Genomic DNA, 13407 nt, shown 5'->3' on the forward strand with positions numbered 1-13407 from the left:
GCCGAGTATTAGCCACGAGGGGGCGGGGTGAGGCGGGGCGGGGCCGAGATGATAGGGTGGGGGGGACCCGAGAGCTTCATAAAGCCACAGCAAAGGCCGCCGCGACGCTAGTGACAGCGGCCCGCTGGAGAGGGAGGCCGGCAACTGCCGCGCGCCTGCCAAACGCGGGTGCAGGAGCCAGGCACCCCAGCCTAGGCTCCCGTGGGGCCCCCACCCCGTCCCCGGGCCCGCCCCCAGACGCCCAGCCCCCCCACCAGCCCCGTATCCCTCCCGCCTGCCCCCACGCGGGGAGGGACGGGTCCTCGACGGCTACGGGAAGGTGCCCAGCCCACCCCGGATGGGCATCGTGGAACTGGGCTGCAGAGACATGCTGACGGGCACTGAGCCGATGCCGACGACTGACGAGGGTCGGGCGCCAGGCGCCGACCCGCAGAACCGCTACTTCTACTTGGAGCCGGGCGCACAGGACGCGGCCGACCGTCGTGGGGGCGGCAGCCTGGGGGCGCCCTACGCCGGGGGTGCCCTGGTGCCGGCTCCGCCCGGACGCTTCCTCGGAGCCTACGCCTATCCGCCCCGGCCCCAGGCAGCCGGCTTCCCCGGGGCAGGTGAACCCTTCCCGCCGCCAGCGGGCGCGGAGAGCTACCAACCGGGGGACGGTTACACGGCCCCGGACCCGCGCGCTGGGCTCTACCCCGGACCGCGCGAAGACTACGGGCTGCCTGCGGGGCTGGAGGTGTCGGGGAAGTTGAGAGTCGCGCTCAACAACCACCTGTTGTGGTCCAAGTTCAATCAGCACCAAACCGAGATGATCATTACCAAGCAGGGACGGTGAGTGGGGCGCGCGCCGAGCTGCGCTAGCTCGCGGGGTGGAGCAGGCGGGAGCCTCCGTGCCCCGGCCGGAACAAGGACTTTTTTCTTTCTTTCTTTTTATTTTTTCCTGGCTAGCTATCGCTAGTATGTCCGTGCCCTTTGCAATTTTGGATGAAACTTTAGGAGGCAGGAGTAGGGTTGTGAGGACGGGGAAAGCTCTTGGGAGGTTGGTTGCGCCCAGGGTATTTCACCAACAGCCGGAGAACTCGAGGAGGAGACGGATGTGTGCTCGCAAAGAGGAGTTATCCCGGTGGAGGGAAGAGGCACCTCTGGCTTCTTGAGAGTTGGTGCGCGCCCCTGCCCAGCTCTCTGCCTGAGTGGGGGTTGCAGCTGGCAGCGGGCAGCAGACGCTCTGAGTCTGGCGGGGCTAGGCTTCTCTTAGCCCCTCGGTGTGGGAAACTGGAGCGTTTGGATCAACATCCCGGCTCGCTCTCTGCCGGGCCGCCGGGCCCAGCCCACCCACTTGGCTTTTCTGCTGCTGTATGCTGGGGCAACTTTGGTGCTGGTGGGGGTAGGAGCAGGCTGGGATTTGGTGACATGGAGAAGCTGTAGCCAACTTTCCTTTCCGGCCTTACTTTGAGATCATATGTCTTGAGTGTGTGTGTGTGTGTGTGTGTGTGTGTGTGTGTGTGTGTGTGTGTGTGAGTGTGTGTGTAGCAGAAGGGGGACAGTGAGGCTTGTTGGGGCAAGATCCCTTTAGGCATTAATACTCAGACCTAAGGAGGTGAAACTCACTTAGGGCCCATGCAGGTGCCACCCTTTGGGACTAGCTCCTGAAAACCTGCTCACTCCTCTGCCCAGATTGTCACTAATTCAGCCTCTTGGAAGAGGGAGCCCCTTGGCTCTATGTCTCTGGAACCCCTGAGTTCAGTGCAGGAGGATTTGGGGTTGAGGGTGCTGCTTCCGGATAGCGCCTCCTGAGTGAGGAAAGAAAGAGAAACTTGCAGTTTGTGTGGGGATTGTTTAGTAAGCAACACCCTGAGTGGGCCTTGCATGTCTGAAGTGTGTACCCACCCTTCCTGGGGCAGGGGCAGGGGCGAGCAGCAAGGTGCTCCCGTGTGCAAAGGCTGGTGGGCCTGGATGATGGGGCCCAGGTTGAGGTGCTGAAGAGCAGACACCAAGGGTGAGGATTGGGAGGGACAGCGGGAAGGCCTGCAGGGCTTGCGGGTGGGTAATCAATCTTGGCATTGCTGGAGCATCTTCATTTTACCCCCAGATGATTTTTGTGAGCGGCCTGGGGCTGAGGGATCAGGCTTTAAGCTGCCGGGCTGGGCATCTTTTCCTGGGATGAACCCAGGAAAAGTGGCACATTCTTTTATGGCCTTTGATAATGTTCCACCTTCTCAACCCCAGTCCCTCTCTGGTTGTCCCTGGGCCAGGCTTCTGGTCCTAAAGTGTCTGAATTGCAAGGGAACCAGAAGATGCTGTAACCTTCTCACTGCACAGGCAGGGACACAGAGATAGCAAGAGACACTTCAGAGGCTACACGGCACACCCATTGCTGGCAGAGCTGGCGCCAGAACCCAGCTGGACTCTGCCTGGGTGTCCTTCTTCAGATCCCCATGGCCCTCAGTAAAAACAGGCACTCATGCTGTCTGAAGGCCTTGCTGGAGGCGCTGAGTGCTTTCACTTCCATTATTTCACTGTGCCTTAGGTAGGCCAAGAAGTCTCCCCATTTTACGTCAAGAACACTGAGGTGCACAGATAGCTAGTATTTACACTCCAACACACAGCAGATCAGAAGTGGGCCTCCTAACCCTCGGCCCTGTTGTGTGGTTGGCAAGGTCTCCCCACGGGGCCTGACCAGGGTCTCCATGGCATTGTCGGGCCTCTGCTGCTACAGTATGGAGGACTGGGGTGAATGGAGCATCAGCCAGAACTTCAGGGATCTGGCTGGAGCTGGACTGGTGCCTTTCCGTGCTTCAGGGGCATTTTCTAAGTGTGGGTCACCATCTGCACTTCTATGGCCTCCTGCTTGCCTTTATGTTCCTGCTACATAATTCTTACTTGAAGAGTCTTGTCTCCCTTTAGACCCATGCTTTTTTCCTTCTTTTTGTTTCATGTTGGGGATGGAACCAAAGGCTTTGAACATGCTAAACTTAATTTTTGTGTGTGTGTGTGTGTACTGGGAATTGAACCCAAAGATGCGTAACCTGAGCCACATCCTCAGCGTTTTTTATTTTTTACTTTGCGGCAGGGTATCACTGAGTTGTTAAGGATCTTGCTAATTTGGTGACCTCAAATTTATAATCCTCTACCTCAGCCTCCAGTGTCAGTGGAATTGCAGGCATGTGCCACCATGCCCACTCCATTTTTTTTTTTTAACTATGAAAAACCCCACTATAAACTGGGTGCAGTGGTGCATGCCTGCAATCCCAACAACCAGGAAGCTGAGGCAGGAAGATTGCAAGTTCAGGGTCAACCTCAGCAATTAGTGAGGCTCTAAGCAATTTGGAGAGACCCTGTCTCAAAATAGAAAATAAAAAGAACTGGAATGTAGTTCCATGGTAAAGCTCTCTTGGGTTAAATACTGTGTGTGTGTGTGTGTGTATATATATAGCCTGCTATATAGAAAAGTAGACCAAAAAATGCAACAGGCTTCCATCTACCCATCACCCAGCTTCAAGAGTCATTAGTAGTCTGGTGTTGTGGCTCAGTGGTAGAGCACTCATGTACTTCAGTACTGTATATATGTGTACATATATATATATATATATATTTTTTTTTTTTTTTTAAAGAGTCTTTAGTACTGGTCTCATCTTCTTGTTTCTTTTTCTTTTTTCTTTTTGTGGTAGTGGGGATTGAACCCAGGGGTGTTCTACCTCTAGACTACATCCCTAGCCCTTTCAAATATTTAAAAATTTTGAGACAAGGTCTGGCTAAGTTGCTGGGTCTGACCTCAAACTTGCAATCCTTCTGCCTCAACCTCCCCAGTAGCTGGGATTACAGGCATGTGCCTCTGTGCCCAGTTTGTTTCTTCTTTACCTTCACTCACTCTGACCCATCCTGTCTACGAGGTATTAGTAATGTAGTCATTAGTTAGTTCTCTACACACTTGTAAAAAAATGGATCTTAAAAAATAAACACAATACCATTAGTAAACTTGAAAAGAAATTCCTAAATATCACCCAGCTTCCTTTCTCATTTCATAAATGTGTGTGTGTCTGTGTGTTTTACATTCACACACTTTGGGGCCCATTCTAAGGGTCCACTTTGGATAATTCGAGGTTCCTGTTGGTTGGGGTCAGTAGCTCCTCACTTTTTCCTTTGACTCTGCCCCTTGGATCAGGCCTTAGGGACCCCATGTGCAGGGCAGGAGACAAAAGACACACCACTCCCAATTCAATCTCACCAGCCTAGCATGGACCCCATATATTAGCTTGGGCTCTGGTGATCTGGGAAGTCTGTGGCCATTTCTTCTTCCTTCAGGATTTTGGGCTCAGAGAACAGCTTCCTTCCTGTCCCCCTGCTTTGCCAAACTGGCCTGTCCCTCTGTGGGTTCTAGTGACCTGCCAGTCACCATCACATCACCCACAGCCTTCTTTCTTTTTGAAAAATTCGTCCACCCCAGGCCCACCCACAGCCCTGCAGCCTTTCACCTTGGGCTGACTCACTTGGTCCCAGATCCTTCCTCTCCCTCCCACCCTAGACCCACTCCTTGGTATGGACTAGAAGCAGTCATACTCTCACCCATGGGTGGAAGTGAATGGGAGCAGAGAATGATTCTGTGTGGGGAGACTGGTCAAGGCAACTTAGACAGGGCTTGGAGCGAGAATCAAGAACAAAATGGCGGATGGGCCCACAGGGAGACTTTGATGTCTAAGTTTGTGTGTCTGTAGAGACTTTGGGCAGCCTGCTACTGCCACTCGCAGATTTGTGCTAGTGTTTCTGTGTGGACTGTGTGTTGTGAATGTGTTGGCAAGTGTATAATAGCTGACGGTAGACATTCTTAGTGGAGGAAGAGAGGCCCGGGTCTCTGTGGGTGTGTGGGTGTGTATTAATTGCTGGTAATCCCCACTTTTCTGGGTGTGATTGGTTGATTATTATAATTAAGATAACTTTGGGGAGCTCTGTTGTTCAGTAGCTCAATTTGCATTTGTATGTGTGAAGTTAGGGGTTGACAAAACAACAATTTCAGTCCCACGTGGGCCTCTCTAGCCCCACAAGCATTATTATTTTCCTTTCTCCATAGTCCCAACTTCCAGCATTTTTTGGATCTTAAATTTATTTATTTGTTTATTTTTTAAGCAGGGCACAGTAGTGCATACCTGTAATACCATTTACTCAGAAGGTTGAGGCAGGAGAATCTCAAATTCAAGGCCAGCCTCAACAACTTAGATGCTGTTTCAAAATAAAAAATAAAAAGGGCTGGGGATGTGGCTCGTGATAGAGCATCCCTGGGTTCAAACCCCAGTACCCCAAAATAAAAAAAAATTTTTTTTTAGGTTTAAACCTGCTTTTTATCAGGACAGACTGGCTTCCTTTCTCTTGGGGCAGGTGCAAACAACTTTATTTTCTTTCTTTTTCCTTTTTTTTCTTTTCTTCTTTTTTTTTTTTTAAGCGGGAACCTTGCCTATGTTGCCCAGGCTGGCCTCAAACATCTGGGCTCAAGTGATTCTGGGATGACAGGCACGTACCACTATGCTGGGCTCAGTTTTGCTTTTTGGTGCAGCTGTTTGCCAGTTGCCAACTGATTTCTATTATGTTGAACTGAAGTTGGTAGAAGGAGACGCCTTAAAGCCTGAGCACATTTTATATTTTGGTAAGTACAAGGGTATTACCAGAATACCTGCTTTTTTTGTTTTTGTTTTTGTTCTCTGTATTGGGGATTGAACCCAAGGCCACTGTACCACTGGGCCACATCTCCAACCCTTTTTATTTTTTATTTCAAGACAGGATCTCACTAAATTGCTGAGTCCGGCCTCAAACAGGTCATCCTCCTGTCTCAGCCTCCTGAATCGCTGGGATTATAGACTTGTGCCACCATGCCTGGCTATTTTTTAAAATTTTGAGACAGGGTCTTGTTAACTTGCCAAGGCTGACCTCGAACTTGAGATCCTCCTGCCTCAGCCTCCTGAGTCACTGGGATTACAAATGTGTGTCACTGCTCCTGACCAGAATACCCTCTTAAAAGGTGGTCCCAATTTATACTCCAGGAGTCTCTGAGAGGACTTTCTTTCCTGCAGCCTCCTCAGCAGTAAGTGCTATCAATTTTTAAAACAGGACCAACCAAAACTCTACTTCCTTGTTATTTTTATTTGCCTTTGAAAACAGTGAGGTGGAACATGTGACAGGTGCTCAGGATCTGAGGGGTTGGTTACCGCTACCTTGTGGATCATCTTGAGGCAGCCTGGCTCTTAGGGACAGCAGAGGGTCTTGGACTCTGTCCTCTGAGGGTGGGATGGCAAGTGGCTTGGTGGGCTTGGTGTGGTACTAGACCCATTCTCCATTCCTAGTTTCTTTCAGACAAGTGTCATGTAAATTAGGGGGCTACTTAAGGATTCCAGCTGGTGGTGATTCTACACTTTTAGGGTGAAACTGAGACCTCCCTTCTCTCCACAGTATGCCATCTGTGTCTCCTCCATTTCCTGCTATTAGTAACAAAAGCAGAATGGGAGCCAGGTGTGGTGGCTCACACCTGTAATCCCAGCAGCTCGGGAAGCTGAGGCAGGAGGATTTTGAGTTCAAAGCCAGCCTCAGTAATTTAGTGAGGCCGTAAGCAATTCAGCCAGACCCCGTCTCTAGATAAAATATAAAAAAGGGCTGGGGATGTGGCTCAGTGAGAAAGCACCCCTGCGCTCAATCCCTGGTACCACCCCCCAAAAAGGAGGGGGGCTGTCCCCAAACTTCTCCAAGACTCAGTTTCTTCAAATATAAAATTGGAAAGAACATTTTGCATCTCAACAGACTGGCTTTATGAACTGGCTGGTGTCTAGTGGAAGCTCAATAAATGAGTTCCAGGGCTGGGTTTGTAGCTCAGTGGTAGAGCACTTGCCTAGTATGTGTGAGGCCCTGGATTCCACCCCCAGCACTGGCGGTGGGGGCGGGGAAGTGTTCCCTTCCATTCCTTTGTGCCCAGAAATTTGAATAGTCACAAAATAGGAAATATTTGCGTGACCTTACCACCATTGTGTATTGAACTGGCAAGAGGAATGTGTTCAAAGTATTCTCTCCCTCTAGGTTGTTCAAAGCCTGATCTCTCACCTTTGATTCCTCTAGTTGATTGACCTGCTGAACCCCTGGGGCCCAGAGAATGGAACCAGGACTCTGTTCTTTGCTCAGGATCCTCCAAGGCCAGGGGAAATCAATAACCCTGGGCCTGGGAGAAGGTGGAATGGAGATTGGACAGGACAGAAATGAGCTAAGTTTCACATTTTTTGAGCTTCTAAACCACTTTCAGAGGAATAATGAACAGGAGTTATTTTATGGGTGAAAAAAACTAAGGGTTAGTTTGGGAATCAACTTATCCGAGCTCATGGGGCCCATGCATTTCTTTTTCTCAGCCGAGGAGTCTAGATAAGACAGGAATACGCCCGCAGCCTCCTAGGAGACCTGCCCAAGATTGTTAGGGTTATGGTTTGGGACCTTCTGGTGACTATGGTCCACCGAAAAGTGTACCTGGGCCACTGGAACTCTCCCTCCCCAGCTCTCCTGACTCAGAGGCCAGGAAACCTCACGCCACAAGACTTCCATGGGAGGAGGAGGTGGGGGAGCATGGAAGGCCCACTCCTGACAGCCCTGCTCTCCCTGCTTGGGTTGGAAGAGCGGCTCAGCCGCTCACTGGAGCTGGTGGTGGATGGCCTTGGTGCCGGTGGAGGTGGTGCCACTGAGAAGGCGAAGTGGTGGTCGTGGTGATGGTGGAGGTGGTGGTTGGAGGGAGTGTGGTTGTGATGGTGATCCTGGAGGTGGCGGCTGTCACCTTGGTGCTGTTGGTGGGGTTGTGAAGGTGACGGTGGTGGTTGAGATGGTGGTGAGGGTGAAGGTGGTTGTGACCGTGGACGGGTGGTGGTCATGATGGTGATGATGGGGGTATTGATGGTGGAAGTTGGGGGGGAGCGGGAGGAGAGGGTTTCCTTTTCTGAATTTTTAACTCTGGCACGGTGGGGGATACTGGAGCATCCCACCCACTAACTTCCTCTACTTTTCCTGGGAAACCAAGACTTTGAGCATGAAGACTGTGTTTGATTGACTTTTTAAAATATTTTTTTAGTTGTCAATGGATCTTTTATTTAATTTATTTATTCATATGAGGTGCTGAGGATGGGACCCAGGGACTCGCACATGCCAGACAAACGCTCTACCACTGAGTCACGACTCCAGCCCTGTTTGATAGACTTTGACCTTCTTTCAGGAGGTCAGGAAGCTTCCTGTCCACCTAGGATGTTAGCCACTTCTCTGAAGGTCCAGGCTGGGGGCAGGCCATACTACATACAGATGTCAGGCTCAGGAGTGTGGGACCAGGAGGGCCTGTGGGTGGGTGCCCTGCAGCTAGGAGCACATTGCACAGAGTGGGAAGAGTCACAGTGGAGAGGACAGATGGGGACTGAGGCACACAGACCTGCTGGGAATGGCCTATGAAGACTGGCTTGTGTTTTGCCCCTCCTAGGAAACGCCCTAAAGTTAGAGACCTCTGGAAGGAAAACATTTTAAAAATTTCTTGGGCTGGAGGTATAACTTTGTGGAAGAGAGTGTGCCTAGCATATGTGATACCTAGACTCAATCTATACCCTGTGTGTGTGTGTGTGTGTGTGTGTGTGTGTGTGTGTGTGTGAGAGAGAGATTGAGAGAGAGAGAGAGAGAGAGAGAGAGAAAGGAGGGAAAGAGAAAGCAGACTCTCTAAGTGTGTGCTGATTGTCATAGTCTAAATATTCCTATGACTGATTTCAGGCCACCAATGTATGTAGTTGAATGTGGAGTTGGGGGGAGATGCCCAGCACCCCACCTTCTGTACTTTCGCCGCATGGGTACAGCAGGCCTAAATAACCTCAAGAGTTAGTAAAGTAATGGGAAGTGATGATTTCTCAGTATTGATTACCTTGGCTTTTCATCGAATGTATTTAATTGTAAATTTATACAAATGAATTTTAATTATGGCTGCATTTAACAACTGACTGGCAAACTTCCTGAACCCTTTCCTGCTGGCTGTGGTGAGCGGGTGGAGGCTGGCCGCAGCACCCCAGGTGCACACTGGCGACTGGCAGAGAGCAGCGGCTGATGGAGCTTGGGGGGCTGTCTGTTCTTGCAGGCGGATGTTCCCATTTCTGTCATTCACTGTGGCTGGGCTGGAGCCCACCAGCCATTACAGGATGTTTGTGGATGTGGTCTTGGTGGACCAGCACCACTGGCGGTATCAGAGTGGCAAGTGGGTGCAGTGTGGAAAGGCAGAGGGCAGCATGCCAGGTAGGTGCGCCTAGGGAGCGGTGGGCATGCTTTTTCTCCAAGAGTGGGCGCCCCCTGGTGGATCCCCCAAGCCATTGTCCCTGGCATGGAGGACTGAATTCCACATCCCTCCCCACCTTACCCTACCTTGGGTTTGTCCTCACTTTTCACAGCTGTCCCCCTGCCCTGCCCTGTCTGGTCCTTTCCCTGTATTCTTCTCCCCTTCAGAACAGGGAAAGCTCCACATCACCAAGGGTCTGCTCTTGGGCTGCTTACCTAAGAGGTTAACTGTCCACAGGAAACCGCCTGTACGTCCACCCAGATTCCCCCAACACTGGAGCCCACTGGATGCGCCAGGAAGTTTCATTCGGGAAACTCAAGCTCACCAACAACAAGGGAGCCTCCAACAATGTGACCCAGGTAGGACCTCCATCCCTGGAAGTGGCCCGCCTGGAATCTGACACCTCCTAGGCCACAGGAGAGCCAGTGGGGTGATTCTGTTCTGTGAGAGTCCCTTTCCTTCCTCTCAGTTCTGGTTCTTTCCCACCCATTTTGGGAGAAAGATGAGATAGGAGGAAGCTGAATCTCAGGTAGGGATCACATTCGGGTTGACACAGGTCAAGCCAACCTGGGGACCTCTTCAAGGAATCCCAGGCTACCCTGATTTGTCACTGTGACAGGCCTAGAGCCAGTCCCAGTGTCCCAGGGTATGAATATGGAGTGTTTCCACATTGAGAAATTCTGTGCACTTTCCCTAAAAGGCCCTCTTGGGCTCATCTCTTGGTCACAGTGGACTTCTGGGAATAGGGGAGGGGGAAAGAGGCTAGAACTGGTGCCCCAAAGAGGTAGGCGACTGGTGTTGGAAGACCCGGAAGAAGTTACCTGGTGGTAGGGCAGGGAAAGGCACAAGATGACTTCAGAGTCTCATGGTAGGGCCAGTCATTGATGGAGGTAGAGGATCCATAGGGCCATGCATCCAGACCTAAGGCCATCACAGGGGGAGGGGGGTCCACTGAACTCCCTCCCACACCCACGACCACCTGGCTCCCTCTTCAGATGATCGTGCTGCAGTCCCTCCATAAGTACCAGCCCCGGCTGCACATCGTGGAGATAAATGACAGCGAGCCAGAGTCCGCCTGCAATGCCTCCAACACGCACATCTTCACTTTCCAAGAAACCCAGTTCATTGCCGTGACCGCCTACCAGAACGCCGAGGTGAGGCCTGCCCAGGCCAGCGGGGCCTGAGCCTGGGATGGGGCAGAGGGACAGCACTGGCGCCCACAGTACTTCCTTGGGAGGGATTTTGGAAGTTTCCAGGCTCCAGACTCAGGCTTTGGGTGACTCTGTTTCCCCTCTCTCTAGATCACTCAGCTGAAAATTGATAATAACCCTTTTGCCAAAGGATTCCGGGAGAACTTTGAGTCGTAAGTGCCACCGAGTTCAACTCACTTTTGGTCCCTCCTGAGATGAAACTCAAGATTGGTGCTTTCTCTGCCTTGGAGGGTGGGGAGGGTTCTGGAGGGTGGGCAGGCCAAGGAAGTGAAGATCAGGGAAGGGACGTGCAGCAGGTGGGACCTCAATGACTGGTTCATCTGGTGACTTGCATCTTCCTGCTTTCTATTTTTTTCTTAGCATGTACGCCTCTGTTGACACCAGCGTCCCCTCCCCACCTGGACCCAACTGTCAACTGCTTGGAGGAGACCCCTACTCACCTCTCCTGTCCAACCAGTATCCCATTCCCAGCCGCTTCTACCCTGACCTTCCTAGCCAGGCCAAGGATGTGGTATCCCAGCCTTATTGGTTGGGGGCCCCCCGGGACCACAGTTTTGAGGCTGAGTTCCGAGGAGTCAGCATGAAGCCTGCATTCCTGCCCTCTGGCCCTGGGCCCACCGTGTCCTACTATCGAGGCCAGGAGGTCCTGGCACCTGGAGCTGGCTGGTCTGTGGCTCCCCAGTACCCTCCGAAGATGGGCCCAGCCGGCTGGTTCCGCCCCATGCGGACTCTGCCCATGGAACCTGGCCCAGGAGCCTCTGAGGGGCCAGAGGAGCAGGGCTCCCCCTCACTGTGGACTGAAGTCACCCCCATCCGACCAGAACCCAGTGACTCAGGACTGGGCGAAGGAGACTCTAAGAGGAGGCGGGTATCCCCCTACCCTTCCAGTGGCGACAGCTCCTCCCCTGCTGGGGCCCCTTCTCCTTTTGATAAGGAAGCCGAAAGCCAGTTTTATAACTATTTTCCCAATTGAGCGGAAGACAAGGTGAAATGAACCGATCCAGTGTTATTAGGTTGGAGGATGCCAACTGACTTAGAAAACAGATGCAGGGTGGAGAAGACCCCAGCTCCCTCTGTCCCTTCTCCATATAGTGATTGATTGGGGAAGAGGGAGGCCAAGAAGGATCTGGGGTTCACTTCCTGGTCTTCAACAAAATGTCAGAGGAGTGGCCCCTGCTCCTTCCTCTGCCCAAACTACAGTCATGTACCTGGTGCTGCTTCTCGAGGTTGGTCCCACGGAGAACAGAAAACGGATGCAAGGTCTTGGACACAAAGGAGCTTTGTGGCTTCCGGTGGGGTGGGAGGCTCAGGTGGGGCAGGCCAGCTCTTCTTCTTTGTGGAGTAGCTTTCAGGGGCTTTGTTTGTGAGTGTATTGATCCCTGATCTGAAAATAAAGACACATGGATTTTATAGGAGTAGGCCAGCCAGGCCAGGGAGAGGACTCAGGGAGTGGACAGCTGGCCTGAGACCCACCTGCTTGGCGATGAGACAGTGGGGTACAGAGGAAGGAGCTGGGATGGGGGGTGGTTCTCATCTTGCCGAGCGAGGTCCTGTTGGTGGTGTTTGTACGTGCACGTGCTTTTCCTAGTCTTTATTTTTATTTTTCGGATGAGGAAATTATTTATTGTACAGAGAGTGGTGTCTCGATGTATTTCTTTGTCTTCATCACTTTCTGAAAATAAAGATGAAACTGTTAAGTGTATCCTGCTTCCATGCCAGGGTGGGGGACTCATCTGGGGATTGCTGGTCTAGCAAAGCTCTTCTGTGGGTTTTCATTTCTGGGGTATCGGCCAGAAACCTCAAGTGGCCTCATTCAGGGGATAGGCTGAGTTAGAACAAAGCCACGGCCTTACCCTCAGGGCCTCAGGGCACAGGTAGTTTTTGTTTTTTTGTTTTTTTTTTTCAATGCTGGGGATTGAACCTAGGACCTTGTGCTGTGTCTTGGGACAGGGAGGCTGCTCTGCCTGTGTGTGCGCCTGGCTTGGGGAGAGGAGTGGCAAGGGCCAGGCAGGGCGCAGGGCTGGGTGGGCTGGAGGCTCTGTGGTGAGCAAGACCCTTAATTTCTCTTTGCATTTCTACAACTCCCCATCTTCATATCTAAGGTTGTTCAAGAATTAGAATAAATATAAATTGAGCTATGTGGCACTGCTGTTTTTGTAGGTCAAGAACAGCAGCTATTGGCAATTTCATGCAATTCAACCTAATACAAGTAAAAGGGCTTAAGAATGGTGCCTGGTGACCAGGACGTGCTCAGGGTGTAAGCCATCGTTATCATATTCTACCTCTCTGTCTGTCTCTACGAATACACTGACTCGTATTTGTAAAATAATACACGCTATTAAGAAAAAAATCCAAGCCATGAAGAGAGGTACAGAGATAGCAATAAACTATCTGAAATCTTACTACCCATCAAGAATTATCATTAATAATCAGGAGCCTGTAACCAGAGTGACTCAGGGGGCTGAGGCAAGAGGATTGCAAGTTTGAGGCCAGCCTCGGGAACTTAGTAAGACCCTGTCTCAAAAATAAATATATAAATAAAAAGGGCTGGCTGGGGATGTAGTTCAGTGGTAAAGCACCTTGGGTTCAATCCTTAGTACCACAGGAGGAAAAGAATTACCATTGATAGGCCAAACCCAAAAAACCAAAGGCCAAATGTTTTCTCTGATAAGTGCATGACAGTATATAATGAGGGGGGGTTGCAGTGGGAAGAGAAGAATGAAGGAACTTTGGATGGTGTAGAGGAAAATGGGGTGGGGGGTGGGGGACAACACTAGTAGAATGAAACAGACAGTATTACCCTATGTATACGTGTGATTTCATGAATGGTGTGAATCTACATTGTGTACAACCATAGAAATGAAAAGTTGTACCCCATTTGTGTAC

The 13407-nt window shown here is 51.3% G+C and overlaps 1 protein-coding gene across 1 annotated transcript; it reads left to right on the forward strand.

The window, feature by feature from the left end:
* Window positions 1-221: 221 nt before the first annotated feature.
* TBX21 (T-box transcription factor 21) lies at window positions 222-12375 on the forward strand. The gene is made up of 6 exons (XM_079134739.1): window positions 222-828; window positions 9116-9270; window positions 9548-9669; window positions 10306-10464; window positions 10612-10673; window positions 10882-12375. Exons 1-6 carry the CDS (start codon window positions 338-340, stop codon window positions 11492-11494), a joined length of 1602 nt encoding a protein of 533 aa, XP_078990865.1. The 5' UTR covers window positions 222-337; the 3' UTR covers window positions 11495-12375.
* The last annotated feature ends 1032 nt before the right edge of the window (window positions 12376-13407 follow it).

The sequence above is a fragment of the Sciurus vulgaris genome, assembly GCF_902686455.1.
Source record: "Sciurus vulgaris genome assembly, chromosome: 3".
Lineage (NCBI taxonomy): Eukaryota > Metazoa > Chordata > Mammalia > Rodentia > Sciuridae > Sciurus > Sciurus vulgaris.

Bases quoted from the DNA above. Each gene is read 5' to 3' on its own strand.
- TBX21 (XM_079134739.1), top strand. From the start codon at position 338: ATGGGCATCGTGGAACTGGGCTGCAGAGACATGCTGACGGGCACTGAG. The intron at 829-9,115 runs GTGAGTGGGGCG...CTGTTCTTGCAG, and splicing joins ATCATTACCAAGCAGGGACG to GCGGATGTTCCCATTTCTGT. The intron at 10,674-10,881 runs GTAAGTGCCACC...TTTTTTTCTTAG, and splicing joins TTCCGGGAGAACTTTGAGTC to CATGTACGCCTCTGTTGACA.